General features: G+C 42.8%; 1 protein-coding gene across 1 annotated transcript in view; it reads left to right on the plus strand.

Annotated features, from left to right (window-relative positions):
- Positions 1–25,306, plus strand: part of LOC125465438 (serine/threonine-protein kinase N2-like) — a 53,682-nt gene that overhangs the window by 12,804 nt on the left and 15,572 nt on the right. Inside the window, exons 4-14 of the mRNA XM_048558965.2 lie at positions 1,198–1,327; positions 2,343–2,482; positions 4,056–4,263; positions 6,848–7,030; positions 7,311–7,420; positions 9,932–10,075; positions 10,492–10,567; positions 13,227–13,410; positions 23,324–23,435; positions 23,910–23,992; positions 24,584–24,650. Coding sequence (XP_048414922.2) covers positions 1,198–1,327; positions 2,343–2,482; positions 4,056–4,263; positions 6,848–7,030; positions 7,311–7,420; positions 9,932–10,075; positions 10,492–10,567; positions 13,227–13,410; positions 23,324–23,435; positions 23,910–23,992; positions 24,584–24,650 — 1,437 coding nt within the window. The remainder of the gene's footprint in view (positions 1–1,197; positions 1,328–2,342; positions 2,483–4,055; positions 4,264–6,847; positions 7,031–7,310; positions 7,421–9,931; positions 10,076–10,491; positions 10,568–13,226; positions 13,411–23,323; positions 23,436–23,909; positions 23,993–24,583; positions 24,651–25,306) is intronic.

Raw genomic sequence — 25,306 nt, forward strand, 5'->3', positions numbered from 1 at the left:
ATCTGCTTCTTTTCTCTCTGTACTTGCCAGGATCCTACTCCCCTACTAATCCTAGCTTAAATTCATCCCAACAGCATAAGCAGACCAAGAGGATATTGATCACATCCCTGTTCAGACATAAACTGATCGACTTGTACTGTCCCCACTTCCCCCTTCCCCTGCCTTCAGAATCTAAAGCCCTCTCTCCTACATCATTTCTGCAGCCATCTCTCCAGCTATAATATTCTATTCCTATACTCATTACTGTGTGGTAGAGGAGAAATCTGGAGATTACTAGCTTATGAAGTCCTGTTTTTCAGTTTCCTTAACTCCTTCAGTCTGTTTGCAGGACCTAACTTCGCTAGTCTCTGTCATCCAAACATGGGCCACAATCTCTGGCCGTTGATCCCCTCCCTACGGAAAGCCCCACAGCTGCTCTGTTACATCCTTGACTCGGGCAGCCATACTTGAGTCATGTCTAGGACCACAGGATCATCTATTCACTCACTAACACATTCCCTACCATTATTGGCCCTGTACAATCACTCACTCACTTCCTCCTTCACAGCTGGGCCACCCAAAATGCCATGCCCTTGCTTCTGACTAATGTCCAAAGGAATCATCACACTGGCCACTTTTCAAGGTTGACAAATAACCTGCAAATGAGGTGCTGTCTAGGGGTTCCCTTACTACCTGCCTGGTCCCATTCTTCCTCAGCCTGCACACTTTAATCGGCAGGGCGACCACATCCTGAAATCTCTCAAGCTCCAGAATGCACTGGGACAGCTCCTACTCGAGCTCCAGTTGCTCCAGCCAGTGGCACCTCCTGCATATACGGTCACCCAGATTACCAGGAACATCTAGGATTTCCCACATTGTGCAGGATGTGCCTGAGCTCCCAACCACATCTCAACTAAATAGAACATGAACCTTTGTCTTATCCTATTCCCACTTTAGTATAGACTAGTAAAATCTTATTCTTGTTTAGTCCCACTCAGATCTGCCTTTGATCTTTCTGCTCTTCTGTGAGGTTCCTCACCTGACTTGCTCCTCTGCTGACTATTGTCCTCTTGAACATTCTTTCCTGTTTCTGCTAAAGAAAATGATCCAAGAAAAATGACTTATTTTATGTCAAATTGAAATGGTTTTCCTTAGTGGAAATTGCTTCCCCTTCTTTGAATAAATTGCCTAAAAATAAACTGGACTGATTGCTTCCAGGATCGTAAAATGCTAGCAGCGGCACAACAGATGTTACAAGCCAGCAAAATAAAGATTGATATAATCCGAATGCAGATCCTAAAAATGAATCGCACCATCGGAGCATTTGAGGATAGCAAAGACAGCATAGGTGGGTGCCAGAAACAGGAAACGTGCTGAAAATGTACCTATTTCACGGTTACTCTTTACCTTTTACTTGCGAATGATTCTTGAGAGAGTGCAGTCAGAGTACTCTGTTCTTGGCTGTTAAATCACCTCAATGAATGGCTCCTTGCCAAGGAAATTTTTGCTCGTGCTGCTCTGAACCAATAGTTAAAGTACTGTGCTGTAGCAGCCCAGAACATCCTTCTGTAAGCCTGTAACTGATTATGTAGTGTCTTCTCATAGCATGAAGGAGGCTGTTGGCTCTGAGGCACAAGAGATAAAACTGCTTTTTCTCTGCATCAGGGCTACAGCTGCACTGCACCAGCGAGCAAGCACTGATCAAATGGCACTTTGACCATTACCAACAGAGAGAATTGAAAAGTAACTTTCTTGCAGTGTCTGAATATCATTAGCCTTTAATAATAGATATTTTTCCATCCAATTTTTCTTGTACCCTGTGGGGATGTGTCTGACGTGCAAACTCACGCATATGCGTACACATGCAAACCATTTGGTTAAGATTGTAGAATCCCTATAGAGTGGAAACATGCCTTTTTGGTCCAACAAGTCACACTCGCCCTCAGACCGTCCCACCCAGACCTATTGCCCTATACCCCACCTAATGTACACCTCCCTGAACACCATGGGCAATTTAGCATGTCTAATCCACCTAGCCTGCACATCTTTGGACTGTGGAAGGAAACCAGAGCACCCGGAGGAAACCCACGCTGACATGGAGAGAATGTGCAGGCTCCACACAGACTGTTGATTGAGGGCGGAATTGAACCCAGCTCCCCGGCATTGTGATGCAGCAGTGCTAACCACGGTTAACTTGTGTTTATGTTGTATTAGCTATGCAGTGTAACTTTTGGCTCTCATCCAAAGCCAATATCTTTTGATAAGTGGATTATTTAAAAAATATGTTTTGGCCGCCCCAAGAAATCATATTTTGCCACTAAGAATTTTGATCTCAATTTCTACTTGTATGGGCTGCAACAAAGGAATAATTACTCCTGAGGAGGTGCGAGTTGAAGAACTGAGACATCATCTCTGGGTTGAGTCTGCAGTAGCAGAAGGTGCAAAAAATGCAGTGAAAGTGCTGGAAGGAAGGAGAGTCCAAGACAAGAAAGTTCTTGTCGAGGTATGATGAAGTTATTATGGGATACTTGTACAATTCAAGCTAAATGAGTTTGACAGAGGGAACCTACCAAAAATGATTTCTAGATAGCAAAGTGTGGAGCTGGATGACCACAGCAGGCCAAACAGCATCTTAGGAGCACAAAAGCTGACGTTTCGGGTCTAGACCCTTGTTCACCCTTTTCTGAATCAGAAAAGGGTGAAGAAGGGTCTAGGCCCGAAACGTCAGCTTTTGTGCTCCTAAGATGCTGTTTGGCCTGCTGTGGTCATCCAGCTCCACACTTTGCAGATGCTGGAGAATCCAAGATAACAATTCCTGTTATCTCTGATACAAAAATGATTTCTAATTGTTATGGAAAAACTGATGTGATAGATTTACATTTGGTAAAATACTACAGATGCTGGTAAGACTGAAAAAGCTTTTTAAAAATCAGAATCACGAAAGATTTTTCAGCAAAGTCAGGCAGTATCTTTGGAGAAAGAGAAAGGAATAAAATAACTGTTAATCTTTCAGCTTGACCTTTTTCTTCAGAGCTGGACAAGTTTAAAGACAAAAGCTTTTAAGCACATGTAGACTCTGAGGAAAAAGGGTTGGGAGGGGAAGTAAAAGCAAAGAAGGAAGATGTTTAATGGGACAGAAAGCAGGATTCAGTAAATGACAGAGGTTGATCGTGTAAAACCGAAAGATGGTAATGTGACATGTAAAGGTAAAGAAAGTTGACTCTAGACAAGATGAATAACAGACCAAGTTCAGGGTGAGAAAATGGAGATAGTGCTTCGGACCTGAAGTTGTTCAATTGAATGTTGAATTTTGAAGGATTTAAAGTACTTCATTGAAAGACTCAATGCAACTTCTCAAATTTCCAATGAATTTCAGTGAAATAGTGTAGAAGACTGGAGACCAGAGTGGGAATGGGATGGCAATTTAGGAGAGAGGGAGCCTTGTGGTAATGGCAATAAACTAAAATTCAGAGCAAGTTCTGGGGACACAGGTTTGGATCTTACCACAGCAGATGGTGAAATTTGAATTCCATATATTTCAATATATTCAAAGGCCTGAGCAATGAAGGAGCATGCCAAATGCCTCCACAGGAATCAGTTCAGGATCCTCTTTTGTTTATCATTTTATACAAATGATTTGGATGAGAATATTGAAGGCATGGTTAATAAGTTTGCAGACAACACCAAAGTTGGGGACATAGTAGACAGTGAAGAAGGTTTTCTGAGAGTACAGAGGGCTCTCAATCCAAATGGGTCAATGGGCTGAGAAATGGCAGATTGGGAGTTCAATTTGGACAAGTGTGAAGTATTATATTTTAGTATGATAGACAAGGGTAGGGTTTATATAATTAATGGTAGGGCCTTGTTTGCTATGCTTCAGTATGCAGAATGAATGATTCTTGGGCAACGCACCAGAGAACTATTGGGTTTATGGAATTTTCTCAGCGTGAATTTGTGCCTTCAGGAAGAAAAATGTTTATCCACATGCCTCAACTTAATGTTTCAAAAATAACCTGTTCTTACTTTGTACAAGAATATTTTTTCAGAAGTAAAATTTGGTTTGCATTTGATACTAGGCACAGTCGCAGCTGCAGGAGTCAGTCCAGAAAATAGATCTGCTTCGTATGTCACTAGAGAACCGTATGAGTGAGCTCCCTCATGGTCACCCAAAACATGAAGTTATCAAAGAAGATCTGAAAATGGTGACTTCTCCCTCAGCAGCGCTAACTCATGTCGGTGCATCATACCTCTCTGCGGCCTTTATCAAATCAGCAGCACTAACAGGTAGAAGTTTCAGTTTCTTTTTAAAATTTAATTTAGGCAAAGATGTTAAATGATACATTAATATAGTAGCATTACAAACCTCTACCCGTGAGGCAAACCTGATTGGGTTGTTTTTTTCGTTTGAGGAGGTAACCAAGAAGATTGAAGGAAGAGCAGTAGACCTTGTTTACTTGGACTTTACTAAAGCCTTTGGTCTGCACGGTAGACTATCTAGTAAGATTAGATCCTATGGGATTCAGGGTGAGCTTGCCAATTAGATACAAAATTGGCTTATCAGCAGGAGACAGTGATTAGAACATAGAACAGTACAGCACAGAACAGGCCCTTCAGCCCACGATGTTATGCCGACCATTGATCCTCATGTATGCACCCTCAAATTTCTGTGACCATATGCATGCCCAGCAGTCTCTTAAATGACCCCAATGGCCTTGCTTCCACAACTGCTGCTGGCAATGCATTCCATGCTCTCTCATCTCTCTGTGTAAAGAACCCGCCTCTGACATCCCCTCTATACTTTCCTCCAACCAGCTTAAAACTATGACCCCTCGTGTTAGCCATTTCTGCCCTGGGAAATAGTCTCTGGCTATCAATTCTATCTATGCCTCTCATTATCTTGTATACCTCAATTAGGTCCCCTCTCCTCCTCCTCTTCTCCAATGCTCCAAGCTCAGTCAACCTCTCTTCGTAAGATGAACCCTCCAGTCCAGGCAGCATCCTGGTAAACCTCCCCTGAACCCTCTCCAAAGCATCCACATCTTTCCTATAATAGGGCGACCAGAACTGGACGCAGTATTCCAAGTGCGGTCTAACCAAAGTTTTATAGAGCTGCAACAAGATCTCACGACTCTAAAACTCAATCCCCCTGCTAATGAAAGCCAAAACACCATATGCTTTCTTAACAACCCTGTCCACTTGGGTGGCCATTTTGAGGGATCTACGTGTCTGCACACCAAGATCCCTCTGTTCCTCCACACTGCCAAGAATCCTATCCTTAATCCTGTACTCAGCTTTCAAATTCGACCTTTCAAAATGCATCACCTCGCATTTATCCAGGTTGAACTCCATCTGCCACCCCTCAGCCCATCTCTGCATCCTGTCAATGTCCTGCTGCAGCCTACAACAGCCCTCTATACTGTCAACGACACCTCCAACCTTTGTGTCATCTGCAAACTTGCTGATTGTGGAGGGTTGTTTTATAGACTGGGAGCCTTTGACCAGCAGCATTCCACGGGGATCAATGCTGGATCCTTTTTTTGTTTGTCACTTATATAAATGATTTAGATAAGAATATAGAGTGCACGGTTAGTAAGTTTGCAGATGATGCCAAGATTGATGGTATAGTGGACAGTGAAGAAGGTTATGAGGTCTTGATCACTTGGGCTGAATGGGGCAGATGAAGTTTAATTTGAATAAATGGGAGTTAATGCATTTTGGTAAAACCAGCACTTTTATAAGCACTTAAAAGTAGGGCCTTGGGGAGTGTTGTAGAACAGGGAGACCTAGGGGTTCAGGTACATAATTCTTTGAAAGTTGCATCACAGGGTGGTTAAGAAGGCATTTAGTATACCTGCCTTCATTGCTGAGATCTGAGTGTAATAGTTGGAACATTTATGTTGAGATTGTACTGTACATTGATGAGGCCTCTTTTGTTTGCTCTGTTATAGGAAGGGTATTTATTAAGCTGGAGAGCTGGGTGCAGAAGTGATTTACCAGGATGTTGCCAGGGTTAGAGGGTTTCAGTTATAAGGAGAGGCTGGGACTTTTTTTTCTCCACTGGAGCCTGGAAGGTTGAGAGGCCTTATAAGCCTTATAGCGGTTTATAAAATTGAGGGTTATTGAGAAGGTGAATGGAGTGATAACAAATGGAATGTTCGGCAGGAATCAATAAGGATCGGTTTGAACTCATTAGTCATTTTTGTTTTGAATTCTTAAACTCCAGGTTCTGTCTATTTACTGCATTTTTCTTTTTATCTGCTTGTGGAACATGCGTATTGTTGGCTGAACCAGCATTTATTGCCTGTTCCTAGTTGCCCTTGAGAGAGTGCGGGTGAACTGCCTCCTTGAAACGCTGCAGGTAGTGCTGTAGGCAGACCTACAATATAGATGGGGAGGGAATTTGAGGATTTTGACCCAGCAACAATGTGCCCAAGCAAGGATGTCTCCCTTTCTGTCCCCCTCCTGGGAGAAAAAGGCTGGGATGGCCAGTGACTTTTTGAAGGTAACTTGCTGTGGATCTTTAAGATCTTGTGGAACTGTGGGTGGCGAACAGCCTCCCCACTCCTGTTTGACGGTGTCTGGAGTGGACAGTTCTCTGTGTAGCCAGACCATACCTGACGGAGTAGGGCTGAGCTAAGTAGAGCTTGTACCAGGTGTCTGCAGTGATGACGGTGGCCCTCCCAACCTGTTTTGATTAGTTCAGCAATGGTTATGGTTTTGCAGTCAGAGACAGATTGCACAGCTATATTCTGAAGGATCTTCTTGGCTTTTTGACCTCTGTGGACAAAGACATTGGTATCCAGCCCAGTATGTGTAATGTCTGTGCTTCAGCTTTATGCAAATCTTCCCTTGTTTCTTAATTTGGCAGGTACATTGGAAGTAAAGTTAATAGGATGCCAGAACCTTCTTGAAAATGTCCCAGGTCGCTCATGGATAACGATTACTTCTCCCAGTCCAGGAACCCCTTTATCATCTGTTAAACCACGAGCAGGGATGAATATACATCGGCGAAATACAGCATGCCGTTACTTAAAATCAGAGGAATTAAGTAGTGAGTATTGAATTATTGTCACATGTTGGGAGGCTAAGATCTTTTTGCGGTTGGGGTGAAATTTATATTTCTATCTTGGGCCTGTGTCTTTTAGCCAAATCCAGGTAGGTGTCCTGTTCCCATACATCTGCCAGCCCTTCCTTTGCCTGGCTGATGTGGGAGCTGCTAAGTCTTTTATTTCAATAACCTTTTCTAGATTTGTAACAATAGGAAATGGCATCATTTTCAGGTTGTGAAAGATAGCTGGTGCTTGAGGTGACTGTTAATTTTGCTTTTGCAGCTGAAGCAAGTGCTGTTTTGAAACTTGACAATCGAGTTGTGGGACAAACGCATTGGCGTTCAGTGAAGAATCAAACGTGGGATCAGACCTTCAGCATTGAACTTGACAGGGTATACTAATGACACAAACCATGACCTGCCTTATTGGTCAGAATGGTTTAAATTCTGAATTTATAGTTCTTGATTTTGTAAATGAATAGAATCCAAAAATAGATGTAATAGTAAAACTGATACAAATCATTTTAATTATGCTGCACTTTGACAATGTAGGCTGTTTTGGGCACTATATTTAGGAAAGAGGTCAAGGTCAAAAAGAATATTCAGAAAAGATTCACTCAGGTGACATCAATAATAAGAACCTTTAGTAATGTGATCTGACTAAAGGATCTGAAGCTTATTTAACTAGAGCAGAGAAAGTTGACGTGAAATCTGATTGGAGTGATTTGGAGGTGCCAGTGTTAGTCTGGGGTGGACAAAGGCAACAATTGCACAACACTAGGTTATAGTCCAACAGGTTTATTTGAAATGGTAAGCTTTCAGAGTGCTGCATCCTTGTCAGGTGGGGAACAATGGGAACTGTTCAGTGGAAAGAATTTGAAGTAAGAAAGGATAAACTACGACTGATGTCAAGAGTCAACAACTAGAGTGCAGAAATATAACATCGTTACTAAAATGATAAGGAGAGTTTTGTTTTAAGCTGTTTGTTGGATGTGAAGTGCTCTAACCTAGTGCTGAACGCAGGATCCGAGTAGCTTTTCTTTTAAATAGGAAAATGTTAAATGAAAAATGAAAACCAGCAAGTCTGACTAAATGGATACTCATTTCAGATAACCAAAACTCTCATGATAGGAACAATAATGCATTAACATTAAAAACTAAAAGAAGCACGGTGGAATGTACATGTGCAATTTTGACATCATTGCTTCCAACAGCAAATCTGATCCATCAAATCTTGCTATTGACATCAAAAGGTTACTGGTTCTTTCATTGAACTTATAATGCCTTTATAGAATATCATACAGAGGTTACACTGTGACATAAATAATCTAGCCATTGATACATAAAAGGGTGCTTGAATTCTGTTTTAAAGTTGTAAAATCACTATAAGATAACTTGTTTATATTACATGGCTCTCAGATATCCTGATTATTTCAGATTGAATATGTGCACTGACAGTTGAATGTGGCAACCACTTTGCTTGCAGGCAAGTCCCACAAATGGCAGAGAGATGAAAGGTCATCTTGATTAAGGGAAGAGTGTGAACAATGAAATATCCATAACATCTTTGAATAGAGTTATTAGACCTTTTGTAGCATTCATTTGTACAGTCGTGCACTGAAGTGTCAACCTGGGTTTGGTGCTAAATTCCTGAAGTGGAGCTTGAGGTAACACTGTATTCTGATTTTGAAGGAAGAAATGCTCCAACCTCAGCCACCCTGACTTAAATCATAAGTAATAAACCTCTCCTTGAAGTTCAACATTACTTTGTTTAAATTACACTTGGTCACCAACCCATGATTTGAAAAATAGTGTAACTTCACTACCATCTGTCATGGTCTTGATGAGTAATCATGTTATTTACTGTGTTATGCATTTTAAAAATAATTTGCCGGTGGCTACTGGGTTAAAATTACCAGCATCTGCAACACTGATAAAGTTTAGGCATGAAGACAAATGTGTGGTGTAAACTCACAATCAATCCATGCAGGCAATTTAAAAAATTTCAGTTTAGAAAGGAGATATTGACTTGCAATAGAAATGAAGTTGGAACATACAATCATGTTCCTTGGTATCTACATGTAATTTTCTGTTTCTTTTTGTTTTCTCCCATTGCTACTTTATAAAAAAAAAAGTGGATCCAAAACTCTGTCGGCCTGCATCCACTAGGTCACTTCAAGCCTTTCAGCATGTAGATTGTACATGTTTGTTGCAGTTCCTGTGATCAAACATTTGTTTTGTCTTCACTATCCATACCAATTAAATCCATTTGAAGAAACGGTGAAAGAGACCAGTAAACCTTATCCCGATGTTTTGAGTTTCCAACATATGTAACATCACCATGGCAATCTGTAGATAATGTACATGTTAGGACACACCCTTTACACTACATGGCATTTTGTTTAATTAGGTACACTTTGAGAAATTGCCACTTTCCATTATTTCAGATACTGCAACCAAAAGCTAACCAACTTACTGACTATTAATTAGACACGCATTCAAATAGTTGGTGTAAAAATGAGGCTATCTCATTGAAATTACAAAATACTTTGAGTAGATGCCGGGAGGGTGTTTATGTTCTGGAATTTGGAGCCATTGTCTTGGTGTGATGGGTTGCCCATTTGGGAATGAGATGAGAAAGTTCTTCATTCAAAAACGTTGTGAATCTCTGAAATTCTCTACTTCAGACAGCTGTGGATGTTCAGTTCTTGAGTATTCAAAGCTATGATCAATAGTTTTTTGTACATATCCATGGTAGTAATTCTTTGAGCATAATTGTTTAACTGGAATTTTTATTGACTTGGCTTGGCTTGCTTAGAGGTGTGCACATGCTAATTAGTAGTCACAGTTCACTCTGCTGTAACACAGAGACTTATTCTGCAGGTTTTGGTTTTCCTTCTGTAGTCTCGTGAGTTGGAAATTGCTGTTTACTGGCGGGACTGGCGGGAGCTATGTGCAGTAAAATTTCTGAGACTTGAAGATTTCCTGGACAACCAGTGCCATGTGATGACCCTATGCTTGGAGCCTCAGGGGATAATTTCTGCAGAGGTTTGTCCATTGTTTCTCCTCTTCATGATTGTGCAGCATGTCTTGCGATCAGCCTTCCCTATGGAGAAAGCAGCTGACCCATTCAAGCCAAATAATTTCTACTGTATAGCCTTTCTCTGGGGGATGTTTGTGTGGGCAGTTTGGGATAACCAATTAACTTTCTCCCCTTCTATCTGATAAATTATCTTGTGCTCCACTTGAATTCGACATATGGCTAAATATAGGAATTATGGAGTTCAGTGCTGTGATTGAAACTGCCCTACTAATGGAGGAGTATTTTTTAGAAGTACAATTATTTTTTTGTATGCAACAGTTTGTCACATTATTGACGATGTTGTTTTAATCATATTCTTCTGACTCTATGCTGTGAAAATGAAAAGTTTCTGAAGCTTCAACAATAATGTGAATTGCTACAGGTGATCTTCTATAATCCTGCTATTGACCAATGCCCAAAACTGCGACGACAGAATCGAATTTTCCCGAAAGAGAAAGGTGAGTTTTATCAAATCGACTGCACAGCAAAATATAACAAAACTATCAAGGATAGCAGAGATTTGTTCTAATATAAGTAATTGTGATTGCTTTTTGTTTAAAATCCAATAGTGCAGCTTTCTTTTTTTTAAATGATTCAAACCTAAAGTAATTAATGGATCTTTTTTACATCAAAGGTTTAAAAGAAGTTGATTGAGAGTTTGGGAGGATGGAGATGTATTAGTCATGTGAAGACGGGGGGGAAATAATGGCATTGTTTCTGGCCTAGTAATCCAGAGACACACGTAATGTTCTGGGGACCCAAGTTCAAATCCCGCCACAGCAGATAGTAGAATTTGAATTCAGTGAACCTAAAACAAAAACTGGAACTGAAAGTCTAATGACGAAAATATTGTCAAATATCATTAAAAAATCTTATTCACCCAAAAAAAATTTTAGGAAAGGAAGCTGCGATCCTTGCAATGTGGCGGTGTGGTTGATCCTTAACTGCTGCTGATGACCCACAGCACCTCCATGAATAGCTAGTGTTGACTTGCTATCACTGTCACTTGGGACTTCAGTGTCCACCACTGAGTGGTCAGCAGCACCATTACAGAACAAACTGGCTGAATCCTAAATGACGTAGCTGCTAGACTGGGCCTGCAGCAGACACATTAGTGAAGATGAGGTCAAGTATGCTTTTTCCCTTTCCATTCCCTCACTGCCTGCCACAGTGCCAATCTACCGATCTTTCCCAAGTAAGACCTGATGCCAGATTTGATGTGCTCCAATATGATTTTCAATTTCATAGCCTGGCATAACCACCACTGTACACTTACCATCCAACCAGGGGAGCAGCCATAGTTCAGTGAAAACTGCAAACGGACATGCCAGGACCAGCACCAGGTATAATCAAAATAAGATGTTGACCTGTTGACATTGAGGACCACTTGCTTGCTAAAAAGCATAAGCAGCAAGTGATACTCAAGGTTAAACAATCCCATGGCTAACCTGATCAGACCTAAGCGTCGCAGTGCTACCACATCTAGTCATGAATGGTGGTGGACAATTATACAACGCACTAGAGGAGGCCCAATAATGGGGGAACCTGGCATATCATTGCGAAAGATAAGGTTGAAGGCTTCACAGTAATCTGCAGCCAGTAGTGTGAGTGGATGATTGAAATCAGCCTCCTGCAGCAGACTCCACCATCACAGATGCTGGCCTTCAACCAATTTTCTTCACTGCATGTGATGCTAAGAAATGGTTGGAGGCACTTGATGCAGATATGTCGTGGGTTCTGACAATATTCTGATAATAAGACTGAAGACCTGCACTCCAGAATGTGTTGTGTCTCTAGCAAAGCAGTTCAGTACAGCTACAACACTGACATCTACACAAAAAATGGAAAATTTTAGAGTTATGACCCCTAAATATATAACAAGATAAGTCCAACCCAGGCAGTCTACTCTTGATCATCGGCAAAGTGATGGAAGGTGTCATCAATAGTGTTTCCTTTCTGCTCACTGGCGCTCTGTTTGGGTTCCAGCAGGGCCAATCAGCTCCTGACCTCATAACTGTCTTGCTGAAAATGTTGACAAATGAGCTGAATTCCAGAAACTCGTCAAGAGTGACTGCTTTTAACATCCGTGTCGCATCAAGGAACTCTAACAAAACTAGAGGCAGTAGGAACCAGAAGGAAAGCTTTGCTGCTTGGAGATACCTGGTACAAAGGAAAATGGTCGTGGTTAGCCATCTCAAATCCAGGGCAGTCCTGCATGAGCTACTCAGGGTAGAGTCCTTGACCCAACCACCTCCAAAACTTGCTTTGCCAGTGATCGTCCCTTAGAAGTGAAGGTGCTCAGGCAATGACGCTCTCCAGCAGAGAATCTAAAAGTCACCCCTTGATGTTAAATAGCAATACTACCACTGAATTTGCACTACCAATATCTTGGGGATTACCAATGACCAGAAATTGACTGTACTGGTCATCTACATTCTGTGGCTACATCTGCAGGTGGGAAGCTTGGAATCCTGCTGAAGGTAGCTCACCAACTGAGTCCCCACAGCCTGTCCACCATCTAAAAGGAACAAGTCAGAATAGAATGCATACTCCCCACTTACCTGGATGAGTGCAGCTCCAACTATACTCCAGCTTGACACCATTCAGGACAATGCAGCCCATTTGATTTGACACCATGTCCAGAAGCCCATCACTGATGCTCACTAACAGCAGTTGTACTTATCTACAAGATGCACTACTGAAATTCACCAAGGCTCCTGAGACAGCAGTTTCCAAATACACAACCACTACCATCTAGAAAGATAAAGGCAGCAGATAAATGGAAATATCACTACCTACAAATTCCCTTCCAAGCCCCCCTCCATCCAGACTTTGGAAAAATGTTGCTGGTCCCTTAGTGTTGCTGGGTCAAAATCTTGGAACTCCCTTTCTATTGGCACTGTGGGTTTGTCTACACCAAGTGGACTGCAGCAGTGCAAGAAGGCAACTCGCCACCATCTTTTCATGGACAATTAAGGATGTGGAATAAATGTTGGCCCAGCCAGTGACATCCCATGAGTGAATAAATAAACCAAAAAAAACCTTGTGTAATTAGCCTGCACATGAGCATGAGAGTTGGTCACTGCAAGTTTTGTACTGAACAACTTTATTTCCCAGGGAGAAACTTTTTGAGAGCATCACAGATGAATATTAATATTGCCACCTGGGGACGTCTAATGATGAGCCTGCTACCTCCTTGTAGCAACATGACCACAATGAGTCCACCATTACCTCCAGCTGAGTCCAGTTTCACATCTTCTGGAGCACCATGCACTTTCAGCACCTTATCCCCAGAATCCAGGTAAATCGTGACTTAAAATTTTGCTGTTCCTGTGCTTTTTAAAAATTGAAGACTTTTGTGTGAGCTGTTTAGTTCAAATGGGCTGCTTGGATTCCTGACCAGGCAGCAATAAGTTTAACATTTAGATTTGTAAGCCTACTTACTTGACTTTCGCGAGACTAAACATTTTTTGGGTGACTGTAGAGAGTGAGAGGTCAGCAGAGTTAATAATCTGAAAAGTATTACATCAGATTGACTGGCTGAGCTAAGTTTTTTTTTCAGTCCTTCTGATGTTTAATGAATTAGGTAGTTCTGTACTACTGATTTTGCTCTAAATGCTTTCAGGCCTGGGGAATTATTTGTCAGGTGACAGTAAAGACTACATGCTGAGTTACTTCTCTGAGATGCAGTGCATTAGTTCCTCCTGATCTTTGTCTAGTGGAGTGATTATGAAGTGAGAGTGGCTAGTTAGTTGTCTGTGTACTTGTGCTTCTGACCTGCTTGATCTTTACACACACAGCTGCTAATGTATTGAAAAACAAAATAAAACAATGCTGGCTCATTCATGAAATAACAAAGCTGCAAAATACTTTGAACAAGCTTTCAAAACTATACAAGCCTTTTTTGTTTTGCTCCAAATCAATAAATTCTAAACCCTTTGCAGAACAGCAATATCAAACATGAAGATTACAGTTCAGTACACTCAGAATCGCAGAATAGTTAGATTGCAGAAAGAGTCCGTTTGGCCCATTGTGTCTGCGCTGACTGTAGTATTTTTTTAATCTCATGTCAATTTCCTGCCTTCCTTTTCCCCATAACCCTGCACATTGTTTCAATCTAAACAATCTAGTACCTTCTTGAAAGCCTCAATTGAGCCTTCCTCTGCCACACTTCCAGGCTGTGCGTTTCATAGACTAAATATCAGCTGTATGACAATGTTTGTTTGTTTTTCTCCATTCTTGCATTTGCTACTTTTGTACCATTTTTAATACTGCCCTCCTTAATCCATTTGAGTGTAAACAGTTTCTCCCTATCCAGACACCTCATGATTTTGGAAACTTGTATCAGATCTCTTTTCAGCCACACAACAAGGAAAACTGTCCAACCTCTGCAGTATTGCCACATTCGGTACCGCATCCACATCATTGAACAGGTTATGAACAGCTGGGACTAAAGAAAATTCTTGTTACCCCACTGCTCACAGTCCGGCAATCTGAGAATGGCCCATTTATTCCCACACTCTGTATATATGACTGAACCAAATTTTTAGTGGTACTTCTCTCTACTTCTGTAGACTGAGAAGTGCATTAGTAGCATAAAGGAGAGGGGGAGACATTTTCTAAGGTGTATTTAGAAGCTGTTTCTTATTGGCTCGTTTCCTGAAATAATAATGGGTCTGCTTTGTGGAATGAAGTGGATAAAAGGTTAGTAGGGGATAACTCGGGGAGCAGTGATTTCGTTTTAATTCATGAGATGAGGGTGTCACTGGCTAGGCCAGCATTTATGGTTCATCTCTAAATGCCCAGAGTGCAGTTAAGAGTCAACCCTACGTAGGTGTTTAAGAAGGCATTTAGCATGTTTGCCTTTATTGCTCAGACCTTTTGAATATAGGAGTTGGGACATTATGCTGAGGTTGTACAAGACATTGGTGAGGCCCTTTCTGGAGTACTGAGTCCAGTTCTGGTCTCACTGTTATGGGAAGGATATTATTAAGCTGGAGAGGGTTCAGAAGAGATTTACTAGGATGTTGCCAGGAATAGAGGGTTTGAATTCTCAGCAGAGGCTGGATAGGCTGGGACTTTTTTCACTGGCGCCTCGGAGGTTGAGAGGTGACTTTAGAGGTTTATAAAATAATGAGGGAGTATAGAAAAGGTACCTAGGCAGATGTCTCCTCTCTAGTGTGGAGGATTTCAAGACTAGGGGCAATAAATCTAAGGTGCGCAGAGAAAGATTAAAATAAAAGACTTGAGGGGCAGTTTTTTGACAATGGTTCATGTGTGGAATGAACCTTCTCAGGAAATGGGGAATGTGGCTATGATTACAACATTTAAAAGACAGATGATTACATGAATAGGAAATATTTGGAGGGATACAGGCCAAGGACAGGCAGGTGGATCAATTTTAGTTTGGGGTTTTTTAGCAGGAGCAGTGAGAGCGAGGACTAGGGGGGCTGACTGGAGGTAAGTGCTTCATTTCAGCAGCGGAGCTGAATGGGAGTGGTCCAATTGCGCTCTGGGAAAGAGTGAATTGATATATTTGGGCTGTGGCTCCTCTAGAGTCTAGGCCTGAAACATCAGCTTTCCTGCTCCTTTGCTGCTTGGCCTCCTGTATTCATTCAGCCCTGGACCTCTGAGGTCTTAATCTCAGGATCGCTTCCAGTGCCACATGCTAGTCAGAGTAGAAATGAAAGAATTGGCAGGATAAATGAGTGGCTTGAGATGGTACAGGATGGAGGCGTTCAGATTTTTGGGACATTGGGACCGGTTCTGGGGGAGGTGTGTCTAGTATGACTCAGACAGTCTACACCTGGGCAGGACTGGAACCAATTTCCTAGGGGGTGCTTTTTCTAATGCTTTTGAGGAGGGTTTAGCTAATGTGGCAAGGGGACGGGAACTGAATGAGGTGGTTAGTGGACAGTAAGGAGGTGGTAACTAAAGCTTGTAAGAAACTAGATAATGAAGCCAGTGTGACTAAGGGGAAGGGCAGGCAGAGAGCAGATGATGAACACAAAGGGACAGGTGGTCTGAGGCACATTTGTTTAAATGTGAGAAGTGTAATAGGTAAGGCAGATGAACTTGGGGCTTAGATTAGTATCTGGGAGTATGATGTTATTGCTATTACTGAGATTTGGTTGAAGGAAGGGCAAGATTGGCAACTAAATATCCCAGGATAAAAATGCTTCAGGCGGGATAGAGAGGGAGGTAAGCGGGATGGAGGAGTTGCATTACTGGCCAAAGAGGATATCCCAGCTGTGTTGAAGGAGGGCACTGTGGAGGACTTGAGCAGTGAGGCAATATGGGCAGAGCCCAAAAATAGGAAGGGTGCGGTAACGATGATGGGGCTGTACTACAGGCCTCCCAACAGCGAGCATGAGATAGAGCTACAAATATGTAGACAGATTATGGAAATATGGTAGGACCAACAGGGTGGTAGTGATGGGATTTTCACAACATTGACTGGGATTCACTTAGTGTTAGGGGTTTAGATAGCAGAATTTGTAAGGAGCATCCAGGAGGGTTTTCTAGAGCTATATGTAAATAGTCCAACCAGGGAAGGGCCCATACTGGACCTGGTGGTGGGGAATGAGCCTGGCAGGATGGTTGAAGTTTCAGTAGGGGATTACTTTGGGAACAGTGATCACAATTCTGTAAGGTTTAGAATACTCATGGACAAAGATGAGTGGTTCTAAAGGAAGTGTGCTGAATTGGGGGAAAAGGCCAATTATAGCAAAATTCAGCAGGAACTGGGGAATGTGGATTGGGAGCTGCTGTTTGACAGTAAATCCACACTTTGATATGTGGGAGACTTTTAAAAACAGGTTGATTAGAGTGCAGAACAGACATGTCCCTGTGAAAATGAGGGATAGAAAGGGCAAGATTAGGGAACCATGGGTAACAGGTAAAATTATGAGACTAACAAGGAGGTAAAAGGAAGCATACATAAGGTCTAGGCGACTGAAAACAGATGAAGCGTTGGAAGAATATGGGGAAGGTAGAACCAATCTGAAACGAGAAATTAAGAGTGCTAAAAGGGGAACGTGAGATATCTGTAACAAACAAGGTTAAGGAAAATCCCAAAGCCTTTTATTTGTACATTAAGGAGCAAGAGGCTAACTAGAGAAAGAGTTGGTTCACTCAAAGACAATGGAGGGAAGTTATGCATGGAGTGAGAAAATGAGTGAGATTCTAAATGGGTACTTTGTGTTGGTATGCACTTGGGAGAGGGACAGGACGGATTTTGAGGTTACGGATAGATGTTTGATTACTGTAGGTCAAGTTGTCATAAGGAGGGGAGAAGTGTTTGGGTATTCTAAAAGGCATTACGGTGGACAAGTCCCCAGGTCCAGATGGGATCTATCCCAGGTTACTGAGGGACGCAAGAGAGGAAATAGCTGGGGCCTTACCAGATATCTTTGCAGCATCCTAGACCACGAGTGAGGTCCCGGAGGACTGGAGAATTGCTAATGTTGTCCCCTTGTTTAAGAAGAGTAGCAAGGATAATCCAGGTAATTATAGACCAGTAAGCCTGACGTCAGTGGTGGGGAAGCTGCTGGAGAAGATACTGAAGGATAGGATCTATTTACATTTGGAAGAAAATGGGCTTATTAGTGATAGACAACATGGTTTTGTGCAGGGAAGGTCATGACCTATCAAGTTGATAGAATTCTTTTGAGGTGGTGACAAGACTGATAGATGAGGGAAGGGCTGTGGATGTCAGTAAGGCGTTTGATCAAGTGCCCCATGGTAGGCTGATGGAGAAAGTGAAGTCTCATGGGGTCTAGGGTGCACTAGCTAGATGAGTAGAACTGGCTGGGCAACAGGACACAGTTGTAGTGGAAGAGTTTCTCAAAATGGAGAACTGTGACCAGTGGTGTACCACAGGGATCCATGTCGGGACCACTGTTTGTGATATACATAAATGCCCTGGAGGGAGGTATAAATGGTCTGATTAATAAGTTTGCTGATGACACTAAGATTGGTGGAGTTGCAGATAGTGGTGGGGACTGTCTGAGAATCCAGCAAATATAGATAGATTGGAGAGTTGGGCGGAGAAATGACAGTGTTCAATCCAGGCAAATGTGAGGTGAAGCATTTTAGAAGATCCAATTCGAGAGCGAACTGTACAGTAAATGGAAGTGCCCTACAGAAAATTGATGCACAGAGATCTGGGTGTTCAGGTCCATTGTACCCTGAAGGTGGCAACGTAGGCGTATAGAGTGGTCAAGAAGGGATACCGCATGCTTTCATTCGTCGGACAGAGCATTGAGTACAAGAGTTGGCAGGTCATGTTACACTCGTATAGGACTTTGGTTCGGCTGCATTTGGAATACTGTGTACAATTCTTGTGGTCACATTACCAAAAGGATGTGGATGCTTTGGAGAAGGTGCAGAGGAGTTTCACCCAGGATGTTGCCTGGTGTGGATGGTGCTAGCTATGAAGAGAGGTTGAGTAGATTAGGATTATTTATATTAGAATGACGGAGGTTGAGGGGGGACTTGATTGAGGTCTACAAAATCGTGAGAGGTATAGATAGGGTGGATAGCAAGAAGCTTTTTCCCAGAGTGGGTTATTCAATTACTAGGGGTCATGAGTTCAAGGTGAGAGGGGAAAAGCTTTAGGGAGATATGCGTGAAAAGTTCTTCATGCAGAGGGTAGTGGGTACCTGGAATGTGTTGCCAGTGGAGGTGGTAGAGTTGGGTACGATAGTGTCATTTAAGATCTATCTAGACAGATGAATGGGAGGGACCAGAGGCATACAGATCCTTGGAAAATAGGTGACCGGTTTAGATAGAGGATCAGGATTGGTGCAGGCTTGGAGGGCCAAAGGGCTTGTTCCTATGCTATAATTTTCTTTGTTCTTTGTTATGATTGGCAGGGACTGATATTAGTCTGAGTCGTCTCCTTCTTCAGAGCTGTATAATTCTGACTAAGTGATCAGTAGTCTTCTGCCTTAAATGAAATACTGTGTGTGTTTGTCATTGACACTGAATATGAACTGAAGGATCTGTTCAATTTAAGGAAAGTTGAAACCACCGAAGATTGACCCAATTCTACATCCCTCACTCCTAACTTGTCCCTTGTATACATGGATGGGGTTTGGGACAATTGCCTGCCTGAGAATACCCAGCCTCTGACCTGTTTCAGCTACAGTATTTATATGGCTGTTCCAGTTGAATTTCTGGTCAAAAGGTAACCCACCCATTGCTCTCTGATGAAGGGTCTAGGCCCGAAACGTCAGCTTTTGTGCTCCTGAGATGCTGCTTGGCCTGCTGTGTTCATCCAGCCTCACATTTTATTACCACCCATTGCTGCATTATAATTAGAAACTTCGGAGTGCTTAGGTGCTGAGGGATCTGGGTGTTGTCATGCATGAATTGGAGAAAACTGGTATGTAGGTACAGCAAGAAATAGAGGCCAAATGGAAATTTGACATTTATTGCTAAAGGAATAGCATATACATGTAGGGAAGAGTTCCTGCAACTGTGCGAAGGTGTAAGTAAGACTGCGTCCACCGAATTGGAGGCAGGTCAGAGGACATTCACTTAAGTTGATTCCAGATGTAAGGGGTTAGTTTTATGAAGAGAATTTAAGCAGTTTCGTAGAATGAGAGAAGATAGAATTGAGGTTTACAAGATATTAAAGAGGATTGACAAAATAGATATAGAGCAGAAGATTCCTCTTGTGGGGCAATCTAGAATGATAGGGCATGCTTTAAGGATAAGGAGTAGCATATCTAATAAAAATGAGGCGGCTTTATTTCTGTGTTGTGAATCTGTGGAATTGGCTACCCCAGAGTGCAGTGGGATGCCGGGACACTTTGTAAATTTGAGAAGGAGATTAGATGGACAACTTTTTAATTAGTGATGAGTTGAACTCCCAGCAAAATTGGAGTTCTGGCTGAGATGAGATTAGTCATGACCATGTTGAATAGCAGAGAAGGCTCAAGGAGCTTAATTGCCTACTCCTGTCCCTAGTTCTAATTTTATTATGAAATGCAGATGCCTGGCCTAGTGATCTAGAGACATGAGTCCAAATCACACCGCAGCAGTTGGAGAATATAAATTTGAAAAACTGAATAAATCTGGAGTAAAAAGCTAATAACAGTAATGATAAATAATAATCCTGAAATTTTAAAATTTAAAACACCATCTGGTTCACAAATGTTTCCTTGAGTAGGAAATTTCCATTCTTATCTGTTTAGTTTATATGATTCCAAATCTGCAGCAATGTGGTTGACCCTTCTTTGCCTTCTGAATTGCCTTAACGAGCCACTAGGCTTTACTCAAGAAGTGCACAATTTTCTGGATGGGAAATAAATACTAAAGTATTGCTGGTTAAGATGAAAAGTGCTAAAACAAAATAACGGAGTAGTAGAGATAATGGGAACTGCAATTGCTGGAGAATCCAAGATAACAAAGTGTGAAGCTGGATGAACACAGCAGGCCAAGCAGCATCTTAGGAGCACAGAAGCTGACGTTTGGGCCTAGACCCTTCATCAGAGAGGGGGATGGGGACAGGGTTCTGAATAAATAGGGAGAGGGGGAGGCAGACCGAAGTTGGATAGAGGAGAAGATAGGTGGAAAGGAGAGTATAGGGTCTTACCTTTGTCTCCCTCCACCCACATCAACGAATACCAGTCACGTTTTGGACTTAGCAGTTTTTCCGCCACCTTTGCCTCCACACTTACTACTTTTAACCAGGAGCCTAACCCTCCCTCCACTGACCCCTTCACCCGCCTCCAACACAAGGCCTCCTCCTGGACAGCCCCCACAGGCCTCCGACCCTCCCTTGACCTCTTCATCTCCAACTGCCATCGAGACATTAACCGCATCAACCTCTCCACCCCACTCCAACCTCTTCCCCCGCAGAATGGGCAGCCCTCCACTCCCTCTGCTCCAACTCAACCTCCCCATCAAACCCACAGACCAGGGAGGTGCAGTGGTAGTATGGCACACCGAGGCCAAAAGCCAACTCTCCGACATGTCCTCCTACTGCTCCCTTGATCATGACCCCACCCCTGAGCACCAAACCATCATATCCAATACCATCTATGACCTCATCACCTCAGGTGACTTCCCACCCACAGCCTCCAACCTCATTGTTCCCCAACCCCGCCGCCCGCTTCTATCTCCTTCCCAAAATCCACTAACCCGCCTGCCCTGGCTGACCTATTGTCTCTGCCTGCTCCTGCCCCACCAAACTCATCCTGACCTATCTGGACTTCATTTTCTCTCCCTTAGCCCAGGAACTCCCCACCTACGTCCATGACACCACCCACGACCTCCAGCTCTTCCAGAACTTCCAATTGCCTGGCCCCCAACACCTCATTTTCACCATGGAAGTCCAGTCCCTATACACCTGCATTCCTCATGCAGATGGCCTTGAGGCCCTCTGCTTCTTTCTGTGCTGCAGGCCCGACCAGTCCCTGTTCACTGACCCCCTCATCCGCCTAGCCGAACTCGTCCTCACCCTCAACAACTTCTCTTTTGATTCCTCCCACTTCCTACTGACAAAGGGGATGGCCACAGGTACCCGCATGGGCCCAAGCTATGCCTGCCTCTTTGTAGGCTACATGGAACAGTCCCTCTTCCGCACCTACACCGGCCCTAAACCCCACCTCTTCCTCCGTTACATTGATGACAGTATTGGTGCTGCCTCTTGCTCCCAAAAGGAGCTTGAGCAGTTCATCCACTTCAACAATACCTTCCACCCCAACCTGAAGTTCACCTGGGCCATCTCCAACACATCCCTCGCCTTCCTGGACACCTCAGTCTCCACCTCCAGGTAACCAGCTAGAAACTGATGTCCATTTCAAGTCCATCGACTCCCACAGCTACCTAGAATACACCTCCTCCCTCCCACCCAACCCCCTGCAAAAATTCCATCCCCCTATTCCCAATTCCTTTGCCTCCGCCACATCTGCTCCCAGGATGAGGCATTCCACTCCTGCACATCCCAGATGGCCGCGTTCTTCCAGGACCGCAACATTCCCCTGCAGTGGTCAAGAACTCCCTTGACCGTGTCGCCTGCATTTCCTGCAACACATGCCTCACACCCCGCCCCTGCAATAATCGCCCTAAGAGGATCTGCCTCGCTCTCTCTCATCACCACAACAACCTCCAGATACAACGCATCATCCTCCAACACTTCCGCCATCTACAATCCGACCCCACCACCCAAGACATTTTTCCATCCCCACCCTTGTCTGCCTTCCAGAGAGACCACTCTCTCTGTGACTCCCTTGTCCACTCCACATTCCCCTCAGACCCCACCACACCCGGCACCTTCCCCTGCAACCACAAGAAGTGCTACACTTGCCCCCTCACCCCCATCCCAGGCCCCAAGATGACTTTCCATATTAAGCAGATGGTCACCTGCCATTTTGCCATTGTAGTATGCTGTATCCACTGTGGCTTCCTCTACATTGGGGAAACCAAGCGGAGGCTTGGGGACCACTTTGCAGAACACCTCTGCTCGGTTCGCAATAAACAACTGCACCTTCCAGTCACGAACCATTTCAACTCCCCCTCCCATTCCTTAGACGACATGTCCAACATGGGCCTCCTGCAGTGCCACAATGATGCCACCTGAAGGTTGCAGGAACAGCAACTTATATATTCCGCTTGGGAACCCTGCAGCCCAATGGTATCAATGTGGACTCACTAGCTTCAAAATCTCCCCTTCCCCCCACTGCATCCCAAAACCAGCCCAGCTCGTCCCTGCCTCCCTAACCTGTTCTTCCTCTCACCTATCCCCTCCTCCCACCTCGAGCCGCACCTCAATTTCCCACCTACTGACTTCATCCCACCTCCTTGACCTGTCCGTCCTCCCCGGACTGACCTATCCCCTCCCCACCTATACTCTCCTCTCCGCCTATCTTCTCTTCTATCCAGCTTTGGTCCACCTCCCCCTCTCTCCCTATTTATTTCAGAACCCTCTCCTCATCCCCCTCTCTAATGAAGGGTCTAGGCCCGAAACGTCAGCTTCTGTGCTCCTGAGATGCTGCTTGGCCTGCTGTGTTCATCCAGCTTCACACTTTGTTAACTAGGGGTAGTAATTTATATTTACATTTACATAAAAATGCACCTTTTTAAACTCAAATCTGCTAAGAAATTGTAAATGTGCAGTCTTCTACTTAGGATCTTGTTTGTCTTTTTTTTGTTAGTCTTCATGATTTAATTGTGTTTGTCTCTGCGTGTGTGCATATGTATAGGGCCTTTACACCTATCAACTTAAACTTCAGCCCAGAGCCGCCTCCCAAGCCACCTCGGCTTTTTATAAATTCCGCCTCCGAGGAAAGGATACTTCCGCTTGCTGGCAGCCAGGTAAATTATGGTAGTTATTAAAATGAAATACTGTGGATGGCACTTGTTTAATTGATGCCAAACTAAAAATTTGGCTTTTAGCTTCTCTTGTAAAAGTAGGGGAGAAAGTGCCTGCTCATGATGGAATTGCTGTGATATGCATTGAAATAATTTAAAGTGGAAGATGTCAGTTGTGTCCACGCACTAACTTGCTACAATCTAGATGTATGTTGACTAGGATATCAGGAAAACTTCCTGCCCAGTATTGCTTAGGCAACTGATCACTCTTAAAAGTAACCAGTCAATTTCATCTTGTTAGCCATAAATCCACTATTGTGATGGTCTTCCTAAGTGACTCAACTTCCAAGTATTTTGTTATTTGTAAGTACTTTTTTGGATGTTTACTTGAGTAAGACCATATCTTGTTAACTTCCTTCTCTACAACAATTTTTGTTCTTCAGATTTAATTATTTTGTGTTGGTTTTATTCTAATAGAGTGTAATTGGAAGCAGTGCAGAGGTAAATCCACAGGCTAACCAAGCCCCAAAGATCCTAAACTTAACTGAGGTTACACCCAGGTAAGGACTGACTATTAGCAATGTTTGCTTGACTGAGCAAGTAGACCACTTTAAGTAGGCCAATTTACAAGATGATGAAGTTTATTTTAGCACTGTTTCTGAGATTTCATTCGTTTGGATTTTGTTCCTATTTCCTCCTACGATGAATCTTCAATTTTAAATGCTGAGTTTTTCTTGGGTAGATGCAGAATTGCTCCCCCATACTTTACTACCTCTGGGGCTCTAAATTCAAATTCCAGCCTCTCTCTGCCAATATTTGATTTTTGTTTGGCTTTAGTTTTCATGACAGCTCTTACATGTATTGAGGTATGATTCCACAACTGTCTACTCTGCTTTGCTACATTTGTCCAAGTGATCGTTCTTAGTATCGTGGCCAAACCATTAGTACTTTCAGGCTGTTTCACTTTACTGGTGGAGGAAACATAGGTGATGTTATCAATAAAATTCTTCATGAGAAGTAAATGCAATATTAACCTCCTGCTTTTCTGCTCATGTTAATTGGCTTCTTGAGTGTTTCTTAGCAATTTGTTAACATTAGTTGGCTATTGTTGCAATAATTATTAGAATTAATATCCCATTATCTCCATGCAGAAAGCAGACTCTGCATCTCGAAGACTTCAATTGTGTTGCTTTGCTGGGACGAGGTCACTTTGGAAAGGTATGTTAGGTGATTGGGAGCTTTCATGGTGTTTCATTTCTCAGTTTTTTTGTCTTCCTACTTGGCATCTGCTGTATAAACTTTATTACAGTATAGTTGCTTCTGTAAGTAGCAGATAGTGTATGCTAGTATTCAAAACAACTTTTCAAATAATAATAATGCGAATGGGATTAACATATTTGTACTTGTGCTCGAGGCAGCTATAGCTTTACTCTATGGTATAAAAATTGCTTTAATTTGATGTCTGTTAATTGTAGGATCCTAAGTACTATTGTGATACCATTCCTTGTAAATGGCTGGACAAGTTTTTCAGGCTTTGAGATTTAATGCGTTTTCCTTTGCTAGCAAATATTTTTAGTATTTGACATTTGTAATTTATCTCTTTTGAAAGTATCTGACAAAACTGAGATGGGCAATTTTTTTTTTGATTCTGGACTAATTAAGAATGTTATCTGGCTATATTTCTGAGATGGCCAACAGGAATCTGTATTTGTCCTATTGTCTGTTTTATAGGTTTGTCCAGTGTTAATACTACTTTGCATTCATGGACTGAGCATCTTACTTTAATGGGAGATAATCCAGTGCCCTGTATTTACTTGTGTGGTAGCAAAGCCCATAAAATATGCACTGCGTCTTTATCATTTTGTCCATGTGGT

Source organism: Stegostoma tigrinum, chromosome 29 (assembly GCF_030684315.1).
Source record: "Stegostoma tigrinum isolate sSteTig4 chromosome 29, sSteTig4.hap1, whole genome shotgun sequence".
Lineage (NCBI taxonomy): Eukaryota > Metazoa > Chordata > Chondrichthyes > Orectolobiformes > Stegostomatidae > Stegostoma > Stegostoma tigrinum.